General features: G+C 46.7%; 7 protein-coding genes across 7 annotated transcripts; 4 read left to right on the top strand and 3 right to left on the bottom strand.

Moving 5' to 3' along the window:
* Nucleotides 1-163: 163 nt before the first annotated feature.
* LHYA1_G004804 (uncharacterized protein) lies at nt 164-512 on the top strand (the record flags this gene model as incomplete). Its single annotated transcript, XM_031149759.1, has 3 exons — nt 164-200; nt 278-351; nt 405-512. The coding sequence occupies 3 exons, from the start codon at nt 164-166 to the stop codon at nt 510-512; spliced, it is 219 nt and encodes a 72-aa protein (XP_031005596.1).
* A 1403-nt stretch (nt 513-1915) lies between these two features.
* Nucleotides 1916-2524, bottom strand: aps3 (AP-3 complex subunit sigma; the record flags this gene model as incomplete). The annotated part of the gene is made up of 2 exons (XM_031149758.1): nt 1916-2398; nt 2456-2524. The coding sequence occupies 2 exons, from the start codon at nt 2522-2524 to the stop codon at nt 1916-1918; spliced, it is 552 nt and encodes a 183-aa protein (XP_031005603.1).
* Nucleotides 2525-2818: 294 nt separating this feature from the next.
* On the top strand, nt 2819-3532 carry YFH1 (Frataxin-like protein, mitochondrial; the record flags this gene model as incomplete). Its single annotated transcript, XM_031149757.1, has 2 exons — nt 2819-3184; nt 3260-3532. The coding sequence occupies 2 exons, from the start codon at nt 2819-2821 to the stop codon at nt 3530-3532; spliced, it is 639 nt and encodes a 212-aa protein (XP_031005602.1).
* Nucleotides 3533-5491: 1959 nt separating this feature from the next.
* dph-3 (Diphthamide biosynthesis protein) lies at nt 5492-5879 on the bottom strand (the record flags this gene model as incomplete). Its single annotated transcript, XM_031149756.1, has 2 exons — nt 5492-5572; nt 5694-5879. 2 exons carry the CDS (start codon nt 5877-5879, stop codon nt 5492-5494), a joined length of 267 nt encoding a protein of 88 aa, XP_031005601.1.
* A 1709-nt stretch (nt 5880-7588) lies between these two features.
* Nucleotides 7589-9449, top strand: LHYA1_G004800 (putative transcriptional regulatory protein; the record flags this gene model as incomplete). Its single annotated transcript, XM_031149755.1, has 3 exons — nt 7589-7677; nt 7805-9012; nt 9112-9449. Coding segments are annotated over 3 exons (1635 nt in total), but the record flags the coding sequence as incomplete, so codon positions are not given.
* Nucleotides 9450-12788: 3339 nt separating this feature from the next.
* On the top strand, nt 12789-14485 carry LHYA1_G004799 (uncharacterized protein; the record flags this gene model as incomplete). The annotated part of the gene is made up of 5 exons (XM_031149754.1): nt 12789-12811; nt 13047-13156; nt 13210-13673; nt 13723-14079; nt 14126-14485. 5 exons carry the CDS (start codon nt 12789-12791, stop codon nt 14483-14485), a joined length of 1314 nt encoding a protein of 437 aa, XP_031005621.1.
* Nucleotides 14486-18853: 4368 nt separating this feature from the next.
* Abcd2 (ATP-binding cassette sub-family D member 2) lies at nt 18854-21174 on the bottom strand (the record flags this gene model as incomplete). The annotated part of the gene is made up of 6 exons (XM_031149753.1): nt 18854-18997; nt 19046-19580; nt 19624-19988; nt 20035-20072; nt 20119-20605; nt 20662-21174. 6 exons carry the CDS (start codon nt 21172-21174, stop codon nt 18854-18856), a joined length of 2082 nt encoding a protein of 693 aa, XP_031005620.1.
* Nucleotides 21175-21435: the final 261 nt, after the last annotated feature.

Genomic DNA, 21435 nt, shown 5'->3' with positions numbered 1-21435 from the left:
CCACAATAATTCGCAGAGCCGCCCAGAGAGGCGCAGAAGAGATCCCATTAATATACACGAATCCCTATAAAGCGAAACGATTATGGCCTCCAGACTTCACAAAGATACATCCCAAACACCAATTCAGACTCGAGCGCAGATTCCGTAGGAGATCGAAGCTACGATGGGCGCGACCCCGTTGGACGAAGGCAGTGAAGATGGTACAATTCGGGTCTGTTGTTTGTAGGTGCTTCTACGGCGTGTAATGGGAACAGCCAAGCTGATTGTGCTCTTGCAGTTGTGGCGGTCTATGGAGTTCTGTTCTTGGACTGGAATACCACAGGCAATCCAGAGAACCCTCCATTCCATACGGTACTATTTAGGATTTTCAAATGTTCTTGCTCGTATGTGCTGACACTAAGTAGATTCGAACTTGGTTCTTTGGGTTGACGGGGAATATTTGGGGTAGAGGTCAGGTTCGGCAACGCGACGAACCGGATGAAGCATCTCCTGTTTCTAGGTCTGACAGCTGATAATGTATATTTTGTTATTCCTTGTATTGTTTCATGTTCAGCCACCTATCGGCACATTTTTGGGGTTTCCATCTATCTTTGGACGGCGTTCGATGGCATGTATCACGGATTTGGGAATCTCAAAATTGTTTCTGAATACCTTTGAGCCATGCAACTCAGCTCGCCGAAAGTCATCTAAATAGTATTTGCAGCAAGGCTGAAAGGACATTTTAATACTGAAGATCCTTTGCTGTGTAGGAGTCTCGAAGAATACGACGCATTGCTTGCAGACTCCAGAGTGCATCTCTTGGCATGTCAATCTTTTTATCCTATCTGATTGAATCAAATCCTGTCTTCGCCGAAGCTATATCTAACTAAAGTTGGACATGCACTACCGGTATCATTTGATGGAAGATGTCCCGGTACCCTGCCCTACGTTATCGCCCAAAACTACCAAAGTATGTCCGATGGGACAATTTGGACCAACTACCTAAACTATTGGTAGTATAGATCTTGAGCACCTACTTGCCAGTAAAGTGGTCCGAAAGAAGCTGAAAATACCGTGTTAAGTGGAAAGGCCTCGATCAGGATTTGGACTGGTACTTGGCCTCTGATTTCAAATATACCCCGCATCGTCTGAAGGCTATCCATTTGGAGCACCCCGACCAGCCAGGACCACCTTGAGATATTATTCCGCCGAAAGGCGTTGGAGGAATCTGGGGAGAGGGTACGGGGTATTTTTCAGGGTGGCGAGGTTGTTTATGCTAAGGTACGCTTTGCGATGGACTGAGACTGGTTTGCGTGCTTTTGTCTACGGATAGACTGACTGGTCCCTTTAGGTTTTCGACGAAGAGGGTAGAGAGATGAGGAATGAGGGTAGAGGTGGCTGGGTTGCTAAGAAGAGAGGAGATAGTAAGAGGCAATATGGTGGGGGTGCAAATGAGGCCGATGCGGAGAGATGTAAACGGTGTTTCCCTTACTGATCATATGAATGGGCGATTTTCTGTTTGTTATTTGTGAATGAAAGGAAGATTGAGAAGAGGTAACGTTGTGTGGGGTGTGCTTTTGTCATGGGCCTTAGTTCAACACATATAGTACGCACTTATCATCAATGGTTTCTGATTTCTCTATTAACTTAGCATTTCCCCACTGGAAGTAAAATGTGAAATCCACAGCACTCTATTGTCCATGGATGGTGCTGAATTCGTCCTGTTTCTGGACGTGTCCCGAGACGCTCCGTAGGTCTATTTCCTCCATCCTCCGCGGTGTAGCTCAACCCTACAGCAGGTCTTCTATAATCAGCACCATGCTCAACAATACTGTGTTCCTACTTCTTCGCTGACCTGAAACAAGTCCCCTTGATGCCGACAATCCTTCCCCACTTCGGCCGAAACGAGCCTGGGTTCCAATATATCTATCTCCCATCACCGAGCAGCCCATCCAAAATTCCCACCCATCGATCCCATCGCCCCCCTTCCACCCATCCCCTCATTAACCGGCCTCTTCGCCACCTTTCCCTGTGCCCTAACCCCCTCAACCACCTTCTCCAAACCCGTCTCAATCACCACGCCCCCTACCACCATCTCCGCGAGAACCGCATGCAGAGTCTCGAAATTGAAGATCAGATCCAACTCGCACACATTCTCAAACAGGCGATCTAGGGCCTCCACATACACTTGTATCAAGTCTATTAGAGCGAGAGGTGATTCTGTGGATGTGGAGATGATGATGAAGAAAAGCGTTGCGTAGTGCCGGTAGGTTACAAGGCTGGGAACGTCGTTGGAGGATGAGGGAGCGGTGGTGGGGGTCAGGAGTGGAGGGAGGGGAAGGAAATTGCAAGATCCGGGGGCACGCGCGTTGACGAGGAGGAAGATTTCGGAGATGAGTCGTTGTTGGACTGATGTTTCCTGTAGATGGTGATGTTAGTATATTTTCACGTAATAGAGAGAGAGGGGTGGTAGTACCAGCTGTGTGTAGAATTTGGTCAGGCGGGGTTGTCCCGAGTTGTTGAACACAAGCACCGCGTTGATCATCTTGCTCGTCCGTCCTCAATTCCACGATGTGTTATCCTGGGGTTGATGTATAAAGGGACAAGAACATCATAAGGCTGAGTGGGTAAGGCTGACTTTTTGTGAACCCGAGGAAATACTCCGTACAGAGAGGTACATACAGATGTGGCATTATCGAATGATTCAGAGTGTCAGTATCAAAAGACCCCTGTAAATGTGGGGTAGCAACTTTAGCCATGAAGCTCTCACTCAACTTCATCAACATCCGGCCCAACACCATCACTCAATCCATACCTCAACCTCTTTGACGCCTTCAAGATGCCTCCCACTACCCTTCTAAAGCTTGTCCGTCCTTTAGCCCATCAAATCGCGCCACGCACAAGCTCCTCCCTGCTCCGCACCGCATGCCCAAAGCGCAGCTTCTACAGCACCAACCGCTCCTTGCAAACACCAATACAAACATCCAGGTCCTTCGGCTCCTGCAGACCTGTTCTCAAGGGCCTATCCCCCGAATCCGAAAACCCAACCCCCACACCATCCGCCGAAGCAAGCTCAACGCCAGCCGCGCCGGCAAACCTTACAGCGGAGCAATACAACGAGTTCAGCGATGCGTATATGGACGCGCTAGTAGCGAAGCTTGAGGAGTTGCAGGATGCGAGCGAGGAGATAGATGTGGATTATAGCGTACTTGCCCCACTTCCCAATCAATGAAAACCATTAGACGAGTAGTTATGATTACAATAGCTAATAAACTCAAAGGCAGGCGTTCTAACCCTCGTCTTCCCACCAGCCGGCACCTACGTCCTCAACAAACAGCCTCCCAATAAACAGATCTGGTTTTCCTCCCCCGTTAGCGGACCTAAACGCTACGACTTTGTCATGGCTAGTGAAGGGCAGGATGCGAAAGAGGGCACGGGTAGTGGCGAGTGGGTGTATTTGCGGGATGGGAGTACGTTAAATGAGGTCCTTGCGAGCGAAATCGGGGTTGATATGGACAATGCTTATTCGGCGATTGGGCATTTGGGGGAGTGAGAAGTTGCATATAGAGGATCACGAGATACGAAGTAGGGCTGAGGATCTGAAGGTCTCAATGGGAAGGGTCGGTCCGGCCTAGTTTTGGTTTATGTCGCAGCTGAAAAGTAAAGAAAGCGAGCGTTATGGAGCGAGTTTATGTTAGGTCTCTTCATGTATGTGTATTAATTTAGGTTATACAGACTCTCCCCCGGCTAGTAGGGGTATTTGATTAGTTTCTACCTGAGTGGCCAGATTGATATTTCGAAGGCTCAAAGAGAATGAACTGTACCATTTAATCACAACCTCGAGCTCGTATAGTAACATGTTAATTATAGCTTGCAGACACCAGATAATCCCCTTGGCGCTGTATTAAAAGTAACCATGATTTGTTATTGCTACACTTATCATACTCGGCCTCCTAATTTCTCTCTCTTGTATTTAATTTGAAGGTTGTTGGATTTACTTCGTAAGTTTTTGAGTTAGTAAGTTAGATCTTGATTTGACTTGTAAGTATGATACTAGGATTGTAATTAGTTGCCGTATGAATGAATTCCCAGGGCTTATATAGCGCAGGGAAGTTAAGCAAGAGCAATGCGGTCTTGTTCTAAATTTTAATCAGAAGAGAAGAGTTCTACGTAAAAACAAACAAATATTAGTTCAAAAGGGCGCGAAATAATTGCTCATTCTAAGAGTTGGCGTATATACACCGTACTAAACTTGCACGTCTCTATGGTATACTCCGTATGCATCTGAGAAGAATTACGGAGGCTTGTATGGACTTGGCTATCGGAAACGTTGGTGCTCGTACCGTATTCGAGCAATTGAAGGAATAATTAGTGAACCTCATTTCCTGCCTTTACCTATGCCTTACCAAGAATATTCCTCGACGAGTGGAGAAATGCTGATTTGGTGATGATACCCTGCCTATAGCTATACCTTTCTGGTATGGTGAAATTTTTTGCTTGTTTAATTACAAACAAAACATCTGTACTTCATGTGGCCTGACAGAGCTAGACGACTTGTAGAAATTTGGAATTCCCGTCCATCTTGGGGTGTTTGTTGGTTTGTAGGGCTGAGTCCCGATATGCAGTGAGTGGTGTGGTATGGCTGCGTCGTGGCCCGTGATGTAGTTTAAATAGAAATATGGAGCTTTACTCGTACATGTGGCTGAGTCATTGGTTGGTAATTGGCGCTACTCACAGCATGCCGTAGAAGGGGGAACACATCGGACGAACCTCCTATAAGTGTAAAAGCTTGATTTCTTTTATGGTAAAATCTGCTGAGCAACGGATGATTTGCATGCAGGGGTCGCTCTAATCCCCCTTTACCTATAGAGCTAAGCGCTGCGCCGTTTCTTGACATGTGCCACGACCACGACTCCTGCAGGAGTTTAACCAGAGCGCTTTTCTTATTATTATTATTCTATACATAGGTAGAATTGAGGGTTTTTGTCGGAACGTACAAACACATCCCAAAGTGAAGTAGCTCGAATCAATCAGGAGGGCAAAAATCGGGTATGCAGTATCATACCACTTAGAAGTTGGGATCAAGAAGGATTTGAATCTTAAATAAATAGACCAATTAAAAGCCTTGTCTGTCCATAACCCTTAGCCCCAGAATACCACCATAGTCCAAGCAGTCCTGCGGCGAGTCTTATGGTTTTGTGAGGCCCGCTTTTTAGAGTACCACCAGCATGCAATTCCTATGGAATTCCCATGGTGCTGCCGCCGTGTTTCTGCCCGAGCGAGCCCTAAAGATCGTCGTCGTACTTTCCTCCAATCATCTTTCCCTTTTCCTGTACCCCCAGTTCACTTGTCGTATGTTGGCCTTCTGAAGTTGTCACCAAACTTGTCGGTCGGAGAAGGATTTGATGGTTCGGTGCGTCCGTACTCGTACGGAGGTTATGATTCCGAGTTCCCAGGCTTTCCAATATCCCGAAACTTCCGCGTTCAATTTGCTAAGGAGCAGAGTAGAGACTCATGCTGCTGCAACTGGCAGAGGCTCATCCTGACTGCCAACTATATTCTTCTCTTCTCCTACAGGCTTTGGAAGGTCATCCTGAATTCGACCGCCCTGTCAGCAGTAATCCTGGTCCTGATCTAGGGATGGGGAGAACCCAGCCCGAATTGAGATCTAGAATCCATGCGGCGATCAGAAACAAGGGACGGGCAAGACTTACCACTTCAAAAATGACGCGTATCATCAAGCTGCAGCTGGGGCATACGGCAATGTCTTCCTGGTCGCGCAGGTCGGCTATGGCGATCTCAAAGCGGTCGCCACACGGGCACGGGTAGTGGTAGATTTCAAGAGTAGGATCGTAGGTCATGTCCTCAATCTCTATCTCGTCGTAAATATTCTCAGCCATCTTAGGGAGTGAGAGTGGAAAGTTGATTGGGGGGCGGGAATGTTAGGGCGGTAAAAATAGAGATGATTTTTTTTGTTCCTTTCATTGCGGGGGAGAAGCGGGAATGCGGCGCAAGTCTTAGCGGGGATTTAAAGTCTTGCGCCACAGTAGGTAGATTTAGATAGAGATATGACCCCGCTTAGCAAGCGAATGACAAATAATAGCCGCGCTGTTAAGTCTCCGAGGCCTCATAAAGCAGCAAAACATCTAAATAGCTCTCGGTAAAACTTGAAAGTAGTGCAGTCTGTCCAAGTATTTGATTAGTGATTATACGAAGCTTATATTGATGCTAATACTATATATTAGATAGCAAACCCGCATGCGATGGGAAACAGGTACAGACATAGTAGCCGCTTTAAGCCCTACTCGCAGGATTCATCTCATATTTTGTGGAAAACCTTAAATCAACGGTCGATGTCTTCATTAGCTCTCGGACTCGTATTATTGCCTTTCTCACAATGGCCCTTGAGCAAATTGAACACTTTATCTAGGTAGTGAGACTAGGTTAAGTTAAGTAAGTACTACGCAGTAGGATGCCGGATGCTTTAAGTATGTGTAGCTACGCGGCGCAAGCCATGCCGCAAGCCCCGCGGAACCCGCCCAGATAATGCTCAACCTATCTATCTGTACATTGTAACCTCTTCCTCGTAAATGGATGCTCATGGTTGGCTCCAAATACGATGAGACGTAAGTATAGGCATCTGCGTATTCAGCTTCCACATTGACCCAGGAACCAATCAGCGGGCCTTGAGCCTATCCTTCTATTTACTCCATCAAATTACCATGGATTATGCCTACCAAAAAGTGGGTTACCACAAGTCGACTAATTCGGCAATGCATAAAATGCATAAGTAAGCGCACGCACCACTCGTCACATTTTTGTAACTATTCCCAATTTTTAAAATGCGCAGCATTTATCCTTTTCTTATTATAGTAGAAGATAATATCGGTGTTAAAGGTTATGCTTTTAGCATTGCAAATTAATAATTTAAAGTGCTTAGAATCAATTAAATGTTTGCAATAGGGGGGGTTAGAAAAGCATATTATTATCTCTATATATAAATGCGACGATGCATTCAGGTTATCCTCGTTAGATACCTTAACTGCTCCAAATTTGTATGGAAATGGAAGTACCTGGCAAATCCGGATGTCTGTGCTGTGCTGTGCATAAGTTATGCCTTCCTGATTTGATTAGCGTAAGTCGACTTATAGTAACCACAAAGAGTGCATCGCCACCTGCGCCGTATGCTCCACTGCCACGATTCTTTACACGAGCAAGCCTTCACCATATGCCCCGGTACTTCCGTCCCAATACGGTACTCTTGTAGTAGCAAAGGTGAGATCGTCGACTCCGCCAAACAATCCCTTGGAAACAAGCGAGCGAGCATGTCTTGTGCCGTAACAGACAAGGATCTGGGGGCCAAAAATAATAGACTGCCCTCCTCAGTAATATCACAGCTTGCTACTATGCTTTATTTAGCAAATGAGAAGTTGTTTCTTGAATCTATAACAAACGATCAAGTCCCAAATGACTTTCGTTTACCCGTTCCAACAATACCCAAAACCTTAATTTGTCCCTACCACCGATACAACAACCACCAATACAATCTTATCTTTGCCGGTCTATTGTGACCCTCCACTCCATCCCTTCTTCTCCCTTCCCACTTACGATGAGCAACCAGCAGAAATGTAAAACCCCAAACACTTCAAGGAAACGAGCATCAACACCTCGAAGCAAGACGGGCTGCATCACTTGCAAGTAAGTGAAGTTTGTTTGCACAAGACGTCTTGAAATGTACAGCAGATATCACGGGTGGTGAACCCAGATTGGCTGCATTAGTTCTCATATCATCACCTTAATTTCGGAGCTAAGTGTTGCGTTTCAGAATCCGGAGGCTCAAATGCGGTGAGGAGAAACCAAGTTGTCTTCGATGTGTCAAATCCGGATGGCAGTGTGATGGCTATGAATACAACGGCACGGGCGAATCTTCTTCTAGGGGGGCAAATCGTTCTCTTATGCCAGCAAGTGACCATGTGCTACTGCGTCCTCGATCACGGTCGCCTCATTCTCCAATTTTACCTCGAACTCCTTCGCGAAGCCCGTCGTTGAATAGACCTCTAGACGAACACAAAGAACAGTATTTCCAGAAGTTCGTCGAGGAACAGTCAACCAATATTTTAGATCAAGATGCCTTTATATGGAGGGACTTGGCATTGCAAGAATCTCACACCAACTCTTGCGTTCGACATGCGATCGTGGCTATTGGAGCTTTAATAGCGAGTACCCAAAAATCACCAGGCGGACTCACCTTGATGGATGGTTCAAATGGTTACCATCGAGAATTCGCCTTGCAGCAATATCAAAAATCCATTCGAAGTCTTCGTGAGAGCATTGGAGACATGGACACGCCAGATGGTTCTAGGAAGACCTTAATTTCTTGTCTGGTACTTGCTTTCTTTGACAACTTCATCGGAAACGGCGGCTTTGCAGTTCAACACTTACGGTATGCCCGTAATATACTGCTAAACTCAGCACCATTGCGAATGCCACCCTCAAGTCTGCATCCACGAAATGCCGAAGACGCTTTATCGTATATGGTCCTACGATTAGAATACCAGGACATCACTGCCAATGGTTTTAGTGACAGTCGTGAATTTGTGACCCTAGAGCCAATTCAATCAAAAGTCCACTTGCCAGAGCAATTCGGAGATCTAGCAGAAGCTCGTTCATACTCCCTGGGCCTACAGTGGGAAGGTTACCACTTCTGGTACCGGACAGCGTATTGCAACTTCATACCTCGGGAAGCTATTGCTCTAGACATCCAAGAGGACCGAATCTATCTAATCGAGCAAATACACCAATATCACTCTAGGGTGGAACCCTTTATGCTAGCAGCACCCCCAGACTACTCATCTCACCCACTCCTCCGCGCATCTTCGATTAAATACCATACAGTCATTCTCCTCCTCCGCCTGAGCCTAAGCCTCAATGACCCAGAGACCGAAGCAGATAATCACCTCCACTACTTCGAATACATCTTCTCCATCGCCCGCGATGTAATTGAATACGAGATGGATATTGAATCGCCAACAGGTGCGTCGCCTTCAGCGGACTCTCCTTCTTATTACCTCTCTAGTACATCTCCCCCTACCTTCCACCCTTTACATATTCTAACATACCATTTTATTTTAGAAAACGAAGTCTACACTTTCGAAGCCCGTACCATCGACGCCCTCTTTTTCGTCGCCACAAAATGCCGCAACAGTTCTCTCCGTCGCCAAGCCATCTCCCTCATGCTCTCATCGCATCGACGCGAATGGATGTGTTCGTCGCTAGTCGCCGGCCAGGTTGCAGCTTGGATGATGGGCTTGGAGGAGCATGGTATGGATGAGACTGGGTATATTCCCGAGGAGAGAAGGGTGTGGGGAGAGTATTTGGACATGGATTTGCAGAGACGGACGGCGTTGGTCAAGTGTAAGCTGGGGATGAAAGGGACGAATGATTGGGCGGAGATGGCGACGGAGATTTCATGGTGAGGGCATGGGGACGTGGCATCCAAGAGCATTCTGAGCCAAGCTACGTTCAACTTAACCGCGGACCGATCTGGGTTCGCAAAGACCCCGAGAGATGCAAATACGTCAATCGGTTTTTCTGGCTGTATTTGGGTTTCACTTGCTTCTATATAGCATCTGATGGGGCGTGGATCAGCAATGGTATTGGGTAAATTTCAAACATTATACAAAGTTAGGAAGCGATTCATTGCACGGCGTTTTCCTCCATTCTAGACATTTACTGAATATCCAAATTATTTCAAGGGAATTCAAGTGACCTTTTTTATTTATTTCGTTGTGTCCTTTCTTCTTTTCCAAAAGTTATCAGTTGATTAAATACCTGCCAGATCAGGCCCATTTTTAGGGTATCGCGGCTACATAGCCCATTGTTCAACGATTCTGTGCTCTCTGACCCTTAATAAGCCCATAATTTTTGGCATAAAGCTCTACATATTGTCTATCGAATACCGTTAGAGAGCTGCCCACCACGCCATACACCTTTGATTTATTTATATCAGGCAAGAATCCTAGGTCCACTCATATACCTAAACTCACCCCTATTTATCGCCTTCGAGCACCCGTATTCTGTCATTGCCGGCAGAGCGACACACAAATCTTCGACAAAGCCCTACTTACGCATGCGACACATAATCTATACTTTAGTCCCAGTCCCAGCATCCATATCATATTCCTTACTCCATACTCCTCCTTCAAGTCGCTTACGGCCGGCCGTTCCTTTCCCACAGCGGCACAGATCAGATCAAAAGCTAAAAGTAACCCCAGTGGGCAAAACAGGACAGATCTAGCGCCTTCGGGTCGAGTATCGGCACCTGGACCGAATCCAAAAAGTCAGTACGGAGTTAGCCAGTATAAATATTCTCCTTTGTGTATCTGTCTCGGTCATATTGCAGGTTTGGTCATCTATTCATTATGGCGTCTGGCGTACAGAAAAGGGGGGTGGTGGGGCTACTTCGCTTAATTGTTTGGAATATAATCGCTATATCGCGGACCTCTGGGCTGGAAGAGGGAGGAAATTGCCGGTGGCTGTATTGAGATACCTATAGACAACACTTCAAAAAGATCTGGAAAGTGCATGCTTGAGGTAATACTTTTTGACGCGCCTGGCGTTCCTACACGCGCAATGACGGTCCCTGTATGGAGTTCATCATGCGCCGCAGGGACTAATGCTCAAAGGTCTATGAAATTCTAGTGTGTAGGGAAGAACAAGAAGAACTAAAATTTCACTACAGGTTGATTTTAGGGTGAATGAATCTCTGAATTGTCATTTTCGTATTTCCTGATCAATAACAGACTTTCTTTCACTTATCGGAGTGCACGAAATGGAAAGCCGAAAAGCCAAAACATTCCAAAGCACTTGCCGAGACCCAAAACTGGCAGTTCTCTCAAAATCTGATAACATGCGATTAATCAAGCCTTTGATATTAAGAGGTCTAAGCTTAGGTAACTACCTTAACCAACCTATGGAGTTAACTAAACAAAGATTATCGACATCGCTTAGCTTAGCGTAGAGGAATTTGCATTGCCCCATTCGAGCTCGACTCCTCTACCCCCCCCCCCCCCCCTGGCTTCCTCCCTCCTCCTATGGGGGCGGAGCGGATCTATTTCCATGTTGCACACGGTGGAAATTGGCACTCCGAGTATTTTCCGTGCGACCTGTGGCCGGAGGGAGGAAAGGAGGAGGAGGTGGCGTATTTGGTCAAAGGATTGAGGCTCGGGTACTCGTACGCGAGGATGGAAAACAGACAGCACGTTATTGCCGTGTGGGGTCGAGGCACTGCAGCAGCACTGGGGTTATGAGACTGATGTTCCCCTATTTCATCTTCGAAACGAGACACCGATATAGAGGGTAGAACGAATTGCATTGCAGGTGAGTGTAACTCTGTTTTCATACCGAGGGGACGTACACTCCAGCTACAGTTCCCGAAGCTTTAGAGCCGGGACACTTGCTGACCAGAGAAACCGTTACATCTGCAGACTCGAGCATTTCTTCTGCTACTTTATCAGACGCCCGTTGGGACTAAGAGCCATCCCAGTCACGCTGGGAAATTCTGGTGTGTCTCAGAAGTACAGTACAGCTTCAATTCGGCGGCGCCTCCACGAATTATATCTCCTTCTGCATCTATTTACCCAGACGCTTCTGACGCTCGTCAACGGCCCAGCCGTATTCGCGAATCTTCACCACGATTAGCGAGTGTCTTTGATGCCGAGTAGCAATGTTTCGTGACGATGCGGCTGTGATGTGAGATAACATGCAAGCCATCACAAAATTATCCCGTCTTACATTACGGACGGTATGCACGACTTGCTCTCCAAGCGCCCAAAAATTGGCGGACCGCCCCTGTCAGCACTGACAGCAGACGCCGCTGCACGCCTGCCTTGAATTTTTGGCCCCCTCAGCCTTGATATACTATAAAGTAGGGTGAACGCCTTCGAGGAAGGCGTTAAGGGCGCTTTTATCGGTCTTGTATCTATATCTGTATCTACGTTAAAACCCCTTTTTTTTTCACCCTGCAACCAAAAGTCTTTGTGTAAGGGGTTATTCTGCAAGGCAGTATGCAGTCTGCTATCTACACGATCTCGCGTGTGAGATATTATCACAGCATAAAGTACTGTAGGAAGTGCATCGCCCCTCTTTGTGCAACACGATTGTTTTAAAAAGCATGGGCATAGCATTAGGCGCAGTCGCTGCCTATCACATCTGACGCAATGGGGGCTTTCTTTAGAGCATCCTTCTATAGCAGCATTATTCTAGTATTGTTGCTGTGTTCTTCTTCCCATGTAACTTTTCGTTGCTTTCACTCAAAGTCCGTGTCTTTGCCATTTGTTATTTCCCATTCAAAGTATGTTTCCAAATTCCCGAGATCGGAACCAAAAACAGCAACATTACGTATCACGACCAGCAGCGAATGACTTAGAAACCGCGCGGCAGGCGACTTTATGGCCATTACCACTTCGAATTAGTGCTGGTGGACGGTTGAGAAAAGGGGTTGGAAACTACGAGAGGGATCTAAAAAAGCTGGAACATAAACAGAATTCGGATCTATTAGAGAATTAATTTTGGTATCAAGAGTTCGCATTCGGATCTTCACATTCTTTTCGTTTCTCCGAGGGCGATACATTTGGGACTGCTTTGTTCAGATTACGACAGACGCTGAAGCGCTCTCACCGGTCATCGAGTTCATTTCTACAGTTATGGTGAGCAGTCTACCCATTTTATTACAAAAAAAAAAAAAAAAACTAACAAGAGACTACACGTAGTATCATTAATACCTCCCCAGCATCAGAGACAATAGCATCATGGCCGTCGCGCCTAATTGCAGGTGTGAGGAGCCATTTAAATGAGCTGCTAGTATTTCCACGCTGGGTGATAGGAATCGAGTTGGAGCAAGCATGGGGAGAATTATGTGAATGTGCTTGCAAAAGCATTGAACGTGCAGAAAAATTGTTAAAGGTAGAGCAATTATCACATCCGGAATTTCGACGTCAGTTTCTGTCACATTCGTCCTCGCGTTGCAGCTGTAGGGATTTCAGAATAGCTGAAATCTCGCATTTTAGCACAGCGAGTTTCAGGGGAAGCCCGCTCTCAGATCAAGAAGGTCAGAAGCGATTGGGGAGTTCTGGACTGAGAAGTTGTCCTAAATTTTGGGTTGAGATTCCATCGAAAGGTTTGTCTTATGAATTACTGCCCGTTTTGAAAGCAAAAGCTGAACCCACCTAGGACGAGAACAAACTTCGTCCTCAGCAAAATTACAGCTCGCTCAATGCCAAAGAATATTTGATAGAAAAACCGCATCCTTCAGCTTTACTTGGCAGCGCACTGCTCCCAGATACAATGGAGGAATCGACAACTTCCTCTGGGAGCGTCACAGTCTTCCCCCAACATGTGACTACGCCGAGATATTCTTCCAAGACGATCAAACATCGCCTGCACCACGGATGGTTCTCATAACATGCAGCACTACTTCAAAGGCACCGCAGATATCTTCAATCATGGACGATCTGAAATATATATTGAAATCTAGGAAAGCGGACGATCCTAACATGTGGCCGTTCATTCTTCTGCTGCAATCGAACCCCCATAGCGATGGGTATAGCGTTCTTCCTATTTTCATTGTGCTTCAAGAGATCATTGTGGATACTGCAAATTTCTTGCAGCAAGCATGGGATGAGATCATAAAACTCGTGAGCCCTCCTTGCCCTGGCCTCCTTCACCTACTAACTATCCTCCTAGTCATTCTCAGGCCGAAACCACGCATCAGTATTAAAGGTCCAATACTTATGCCACCTCGACGACTGCCGCGAAAGCGCTCTCATGGGAGTAATCCACGCATACTCCATCACCAAAGACCTCATCTCCATCGTCAAACACCGAAAACCAAACCAAACACCCGCCACTATTGAAGAAGAATTTTTGAAGGAGAAACAGGGCGATATGGAGTTCTTGATCGAACAGCTGGAGGAAGATCTGAAAGATAGGATTCGTCTCGAGTCTATTCAAATGAAGGAACATCGGATGCTACTTCAATGCCGACAGATCTCCATTCTCACTTATCTGGCATTCATCTTCCTGCCCTTGGTTTTTGTAACAGTAAGTACCCTGATCCAATTTATGTGGTGAGAGGCTAACGAGTTAGGGTATGCTTAGCATGAACATCAGCAACCCCACATTCGTCTCCCACAACCCCAACAATTCCAACCCGGACCCAGCCCCGCAAACCACTCCCCGTTTCAAGCGCCAGGAACCAGTCATAACCACCACTCCCTCATCGACCTCTTCTTTGGGTTCAGTTGCGAGTTCAGTACTTGTCCTGGCGCAGAATATGAACAATATGACGACTGTGTTAGGTTCCAACCCGCAAGCTTACATATGGCCCTTCAATTTATTCCTCGCGCTAATCATCACATTTTCTATCATGTCGGCAACGCTACCGCTGATCGGACCCGGCTTATTACGGATTCTTTTGAGGCCTTATAGGAGAGGCACCAGCTCGTGAAACGTCTTCATATTTTATCTATTGCTTGGTATTCCTTAAATTCATGACCCTGGAATTGTTCGTTCATTTTTCTTTGGCGTCGAGTGGTTAAGAAAGATGTGCACAGGGGTTTGGAATGTTATGATATGATGATTACTGTGTACTATACGCATTCTGGGGCAAATATGCTGTACTCCCCGTTTTTCTGTTTTCTTCTAAAAATTGCTAAGCGGACGGGACTTTATCATGGCGCGTTTGTAGCGGTATATTTTGGCGTGCAGGACACTGGATATACCACTGGTCACAGGATTTGGGAAGGATTTTGGGTTTGGTATACTGGTATTGAGGCTTTCGATGACTCGCCTACAATGATATACTATAGCACTGTATTGGCTATTCAGGCCTGTTGTTTTATCTCTCGGAATTTTTAGTCGTCACTGGTGAAATTATAAAGGGGTTTTATTTACGAAACTGTAAAGATACGGTATTCGGTCTTGTTATAGTAGATTCCTTGTGCAAATTTAATGCTAGGTATATAAATCGACCATTTCATGTCTCCATTACAAATGCAATATGTTGAGACAAGTAGAGTAGTTCCATGTGCCAAACGGAAACTAGAGAGTGTGAAAAGTATCGGTAGTAGGTCTGGCAGAAAATTCGTTGGCGGATGTAGAGTATATTTGAACTGGTCTATTTATCTAGTAATCATTCTAGTCTACTTACTTTTCTCTAGGAAACTATAGAGTGACCTGTGTTGCGGCTCGGACCCAAAATAACAACACTTTCAAGAAGAAAGCCGCACTAGGGGATGTTTCACTTATCAAACCTGTGAATTGGTGTGGTTTGTGTTGTGTCTAGTGCATATGAGGGTAGTTTCGGGATAGAAAATATGTTTATATCTGACCGTGGGGGGAACTTTAGCGTCAGGACTGAGGATTCTGAGGTCATAAAGACCCTGAGTGTAGCTGCATTGCTACCTTTTCTATGTATTTATGACGTTGGCCTAAAGATTAGCGCATATTTAGACCACATACTAGGATTTTAAAACGTGGTAATGATGTTAGAATGAAGGGTCTTTATTTAGTGTGTTGAGTTACTAGCACGACTTGCACTGAGTCCATATACCAATTGGAGCGGTATTTAAGAATTTCTCACACACATAAACTCAATTATAGTTTAAAGATCTCTTGAAGTATTGGAAAATCATTCTTCTCTGCATAATCTTTTCCCTCGATAAAATATCTTCACCATGGACAATGCAGTTGCACGAGCAGACGCCCGCCTATCCAATATAGGAAGGAACGACCTGCTTATTACCCGCTTACTCCCCATCTTCGACCTAGTCTTGATACAGGTATGTGCCAACAAGGCACCCTATACAATCAAGCACAAGCACAACATTGAACACCACCCCAAGTGCCCATCATGCATTGGGACACGCAACATCCTGGACTGGTACCAACACAACTTTCAACAAGCGAAAATACCGGACGAGCCAAGGAAGAAGACGTCCAAGAGGATGCTCCTCACATTTTGGGAAGTCGTCTTCAGCATTGCAAGAGAGATTCCAAATATAAACAAGAATCCAGTTTTCAATCAGGCAAAGGAGAAAGAAGACCAACGCAATAGCAACACGCGAGATATTCTCGCTGGCATTCTAGGTGCAATTTTGAGATTTCAAATTGAGGATGAGGGTATTGACTCGCATCACATCGTCAAAGCAGCAATGAAAATATACAGAGGTAAGCGTCCCAATCCCTAATATCTTATAGTGTATTAACTTCTATTTTCCAGGTAGATTTTCCTCATGCTTCCGACTCGCAGAAGACCACCCACGCAAAGTCCAGAAAGACAAGAACCTCTTGGAATTCTTAGGAACGTGTACTAGGGATGGTATTCTCGACTTCTCTGTTGTCACACTCTTTACTTTTGAGGGTGCATTGGAAGAAGGCCTGTTGGCGGACTATGGAGATGGACGAGGCACGGAAACCGCCGTCGCGATGATCTTCAACGCACATCGCTGGATCACACTTTCGGCAACCACTTTATTCATGCACTCAAAAGAGAAGACTAGGATACGTGGTGTTTCATCAAGAGGGTTCTTGTGGCAGGGACCCGAAGGTTTCAGTATGGAGCGCTGGCATTTATGGGTTCGTAGGTTTGAGGCGATTGGGACAATTCGATGGCTTCCTGAAGGTACGAGGATGCTTGCAACTGAGACTGTGGGGATAATGCAGTGGTGCGAGCGTGAAATGGAAGCGATCTTTGAGAGGGAAGAACAAGAGCTAGAATCAATCCAACGTCAAGACGGGTGGCTACCGCTTAAGAGAGGACGAGGACGGCCACGAAAGGACGGACTACCAAACAATTACAAACAAGCCAAGCCATCGGCCCCACCGCTCAAGAGAACACTACCAGACAATCACGCCCAAGCCGGGCCATCGGAGCCACCGCTCAAGAGAGGACGAGGACGACCACGAAAAGAACGACCGCTTCCAGTTGTGGATGCTGCAGCAGCTACCCAAAACAATACCACCTTCGCAGCTCAAGCTCTGGCAGATCAGTCAATCTGGCGCCCGCCTCAAAGTCATGGACTAGAGCAGCCAGAGCAGACAAGCAGCCACAGTCTCTCATGATCGTGGAATCACCTCTTGGCGGGGGGATAAGCTCAAGGAGCTTCAATTGAGGGGCAGGAAGATAGGATCGTATTGGTATTTTGACCAGGTACTTACTGGTGGAAGGTGAGGTCAAGGAATTAGGTTGAAGGGCAGGAACGTGCATTGTATACAGTAGAGAGAGAGAAAACAGACAATAATAATAGAATAGATTGCAAGGTTGAAAACTGACGCCCGGATAAATTCATGTGAAGCTCCAGTACTATAAGCGCTCTGGTATTATGGGGACGCGTCTCCGCTCTACTAATGCGACACGTCGCAATACCATTCTCTAAAAAATGGCATTCCCCGATATAATGATTCTACAATAACATTTTGACTATAGACGTGAGAGATGAAGACGGACGGGTATTCACGAAAAATCCTCGCCTCGCCTCGCCAACTCCACCTCTACAGCGAGCGTCACGTGTGGGTCTCCAATCCACGATCATCACATCCTTCGCCCTCCTTCATCCTTCAATCCTTTAAGCGCTCGCACTTTCCGACCCCAAGCGCATGCACCAATAAACGTCCTCCAAATGAGCGTTTCGCTTGTCCAGAATGCCGGGCTCGTTTCAACGCACGGATGAGGCGTATAAAATAGCATCAAGGATGCGCGTGCGAGATGTGATGTGTGATGTTGGCTTCGGAATAGGAAGCAACGTGTTGGTCTGTACCAACAACGATCCTAAAGTTGGGGTTGGGCTTGTATATAGATATATGGTCTTGTTCGTTGCTCACGCTCTCTTCTTTTACTTCTTTCTATTAATTGAGCTTTTCTGCGAAAAGAACATTCAATCAAACACGTTGAGAATCATATTTCTGCCTGCTGGTTTTGCAATAACCAACACACAGTGTGTGAATAACGTCAATTCATTTTTTACTCTATTCGTTCCAGTGTTTATATTCCACTTCATCGTTCTTCACCTTCACCCAAATACAATATTTCCAACACCACAAACACAAACCAACAAGTCAAAATGTATTCCATCTTCCTCCTCCCCGCGCTCCTCCTCCTCAGATGCACATCCGCGCACCCAAACCCCTCACCACGTGTGGACTCCCCCCTCGACACCCTGCACCTCCAAGACCTCTACAACACCCACGTCCCCCAAACCGGTCTCGCGCGCCTCTTCCGCGCCCAAGGCCCCCTCATCCCGCACGCCTCAAGCGCACTATCCATGCAAAGCACGCTGCAAACGCTGCACCCCCTAACTCTGACCACCTCCCCCGCCGTCTGCTTGCCTCTCGCCCACGAAGTCACCTGTCTGACGATCGACTTGCTACTACACGTCCTAATCACCCATCCTAACGGCCTGACTCTACCTGATCCTCCGAAGCCGAATGCCAAATGTCACGGTGGGCAAGGGATGGCCATCGATGAGTCGGTGAGCATGCAGATGAATGGCAGAGATTACCGCGCTACGGTGGAGATTGCTGTTAATGGGACGATGGAAGGGGAGCGGTGGAGTAGCCTTGTAAGGTTACTGGGGAAGACGGTGGAGGTGGTTGATGTGGGGGAAGGGATGGGGAGGCTTGTGGTAGGAACTGTGTATGAGGGAGTTGAAGTTAGAGCTACTTGGACGTTTTATGAGATTGTCAATGGGGTGGCTGGTAGATGTGCCTGGGAGAATTAGATTAGATACTTTTTCATCATCTAATTAAAGCATTCGAATGTTCTTTTATGATGTGTATCTTTCCAAACCCGTAAATATGTGCAAAGTGATTCCTTCCTTCACGCAGCGCTCAATTCTGCAATCCTCCTCTCGATCTCCGGAACCTGCCTGAGCTGCACCTCAAGGTCCTCCCTCTCATCCTCCAGTTTCAACCGCCTGTCCGCATCGAGTTTCGTAAAAATATATTTCCCCTGCCCGTCAAACTGCAATATCATACTATGATACTTCCATAAACTGCGTCTATGGCTTACAGTCATGAGCGTGATGCCAAGCGCTTTCGCGTGCTCGTACATGACTTTCTCCATTTCTAGCGTAACACTCGACGTGCATTCGTCCAGGATAGCATATTTAGGCCTATTGTAAAACAGCCTCGCCATCGCTACGCGTTGCTGCAAACCCCCGGACAGCACGTCCCGCCATTCTGCTTCAGCGTCCCAGCCTTCGGGAAACGAAGCGACGAGGTGGTCGAGATCGAGGATGCGCAAGATTTCTAGGAGGTCGGAATCGGTTATCCCCTTACTGCGCATGGTGCGTAGGGAATCGGGGTAGATGATTTGTTGGCGGAGAGAGCCGGCGCTAAGGTAGGGTCGTTGGGGGACGTAGAAGACTTGGCTGAGAGGTGGTTTTCGAACTGTACCTCCGTATACTGGCCAGAGTCCACCAAGGATGCGGAAAAGTGATGATTTTCCGCAGCCGTTTGGCCCCACGACTAAGACGTGGTCGCCCCGCTTCATGGAAAAGGAGAGAGCTCTTACAAGAACACTTCCGCCTGGCGTGATAATGGGGCTAACAAATTAGAAGGAATCCTTCTTGCGAAGAGGGGACTTACACATTGATGAATTCAATATCCTCGCTCTCAATCACTGTTCCTCGTTCTTTCATCAGATCTAATTGCTCGGGGGATTCATCATCGGCAACAAGAGTTTTCTCAAAATGACCAGCCTTAATGTCATCCATAACATCCAATAGGGTTGCAACTCTTGATGTATATCCAGCCAGTTCTGTGATCTCCTTGTAGGAAAACATGACCCGACCAAAAGCATCCGAGCTTGACAATAACATTCGCCTGTTCGTGACAAAACTTTCTGTCCTGTCGCCCATTGTTGCAGCTGTAGCCCCGGGAATCTTGAAGAAGACGGGAACGCTACAGAGGATGAGTCCTAATGCACCCCAAACATATTTAATGACGAAGTCCTGAGAATCGTTAGCAATGTGCAATAGTAAAAGATGCGCATCCTACCTCCATAACGCCATGCGTGAAACGTCGCCTGAGAATATCTGTTCTGTCAGCATGTGATCGTTAAGCAAATGGTCAAATACGTACGATTAACGTGTTTGATAAGTGTGAAATAACCCTTGTCTAACGCATCCTTTTCCGCCTCATGCCCATGATATAGTGCAATTTCCTCACTGTAATCTATCAATCTTGAATGTTCGAACCGGAACTCTCCTTCTAGTCGTGCCTCGTCCGCCACATATTTTCCAAAAGGAGGGGTCAAGGCGCGCATCACACTCGCTGACAATTGTACCAGTAAAGACATGAAGAAGAGTCCTTCGCCACCAACACTTTTTGATAGCGAGTAATTGTAAATCAGCATATCCAGTGTCGGTTTTGCTAGATTTCCGTATAATTCTGCGAGGCTGTTGGCAAACTTTGAGACATCCACGGTTATTAATTGGTCTGCGTTCTTGATTCGGTCATCCAAGGCAGAGAGGGAGTAGAAGGTCATGTTCGATAGATATTTGTCGTGAATGTAGTTCGTTAATCGTGTACGGTATTGCAAGGATAGTTTGCACTGATGATAAGAGAGCTATTCGTATTCATATTAGCAGAAGAACAAGACCAACTAGATGAAGAATAAAGTACCATAGAATTCGTAAAAGTCGCAGGCACTGCAATGACCATCCACCAAACAATCCCCATCAAAAAGTCCCTGCCCTTCCCCCGCACAAGACTCGAGACCAGCGCACCATCCATCGCAGCGACTTTCAAGCTGATCAACGTCCTGATCACCAAGAATATACTATGGCTGACCAATAGCCTCATCTCCTTACTCCTCCACCCCGGTATGCATATTCTCAGCAGCCGAAACAGATTCTTGAAGAACTCCCTATTCAACTCAACCTTCTGTCTCTTCGGCGCCTCCCCACTACCCAGCGCAATTGAGCCTCGCTGCCGCGACACAGCTTGCCGCGCAGCAGCAGCTTTTTGTTCGGATATAGCATTGCGGATGCGGTTGAGGAGGGCGAAGAAGAGGGTTAGGTAGACGGTACGGGAGATCTTCGTGCGGTGTTTGAGGTAGAGGGTCGTGAACTCGGAGATGATGCCTTTGATGGTTCGGTCTGGTGGGAGGAGTCGAAGCTTTGATTGCGCTGCCATGTCGGAGAGATCACAAAGCTGGTACTCCGTATTGTAAAGAGTAAATCTGGGGATTGTGGGGAAGCTGCTGGGGCTTCAGCGCGCGGAGAGTATCCAAGGCCTCATGGCATGGGCAGAGGTTGACGAGTTTTTTCACATCAGGCAGAGAATCGAGTGCAGAACTGACTGTTCCGAACGATACTGTAATATCACAGGAACGGTTGGTGGTGGATATTGTGAAAAGTTGTACCTATGAAGCTAGGTATGTACACATACTGAGAT

The sequence above is a fragment of the Lachnellula hyalina genome (genome assembly GCF_007821495.1).
Source record: "Lachnellula hyalina strain CBS 185.66 chromosome Unknown contig00061, whole genome shotgun sequence".
In the NCBI taxonomy this organism is placed as follows: Eukaryota; Fungi; Ascomycota; class Leotiomycetes; order Helotiales; family Lachnaceae; genus Lachnellula; species Lachnellula hyalina.
Note: the sequence above shows the minus strand (reverse complement) of the source record. Positions and strands in the feature narration are given on the sequence as shown.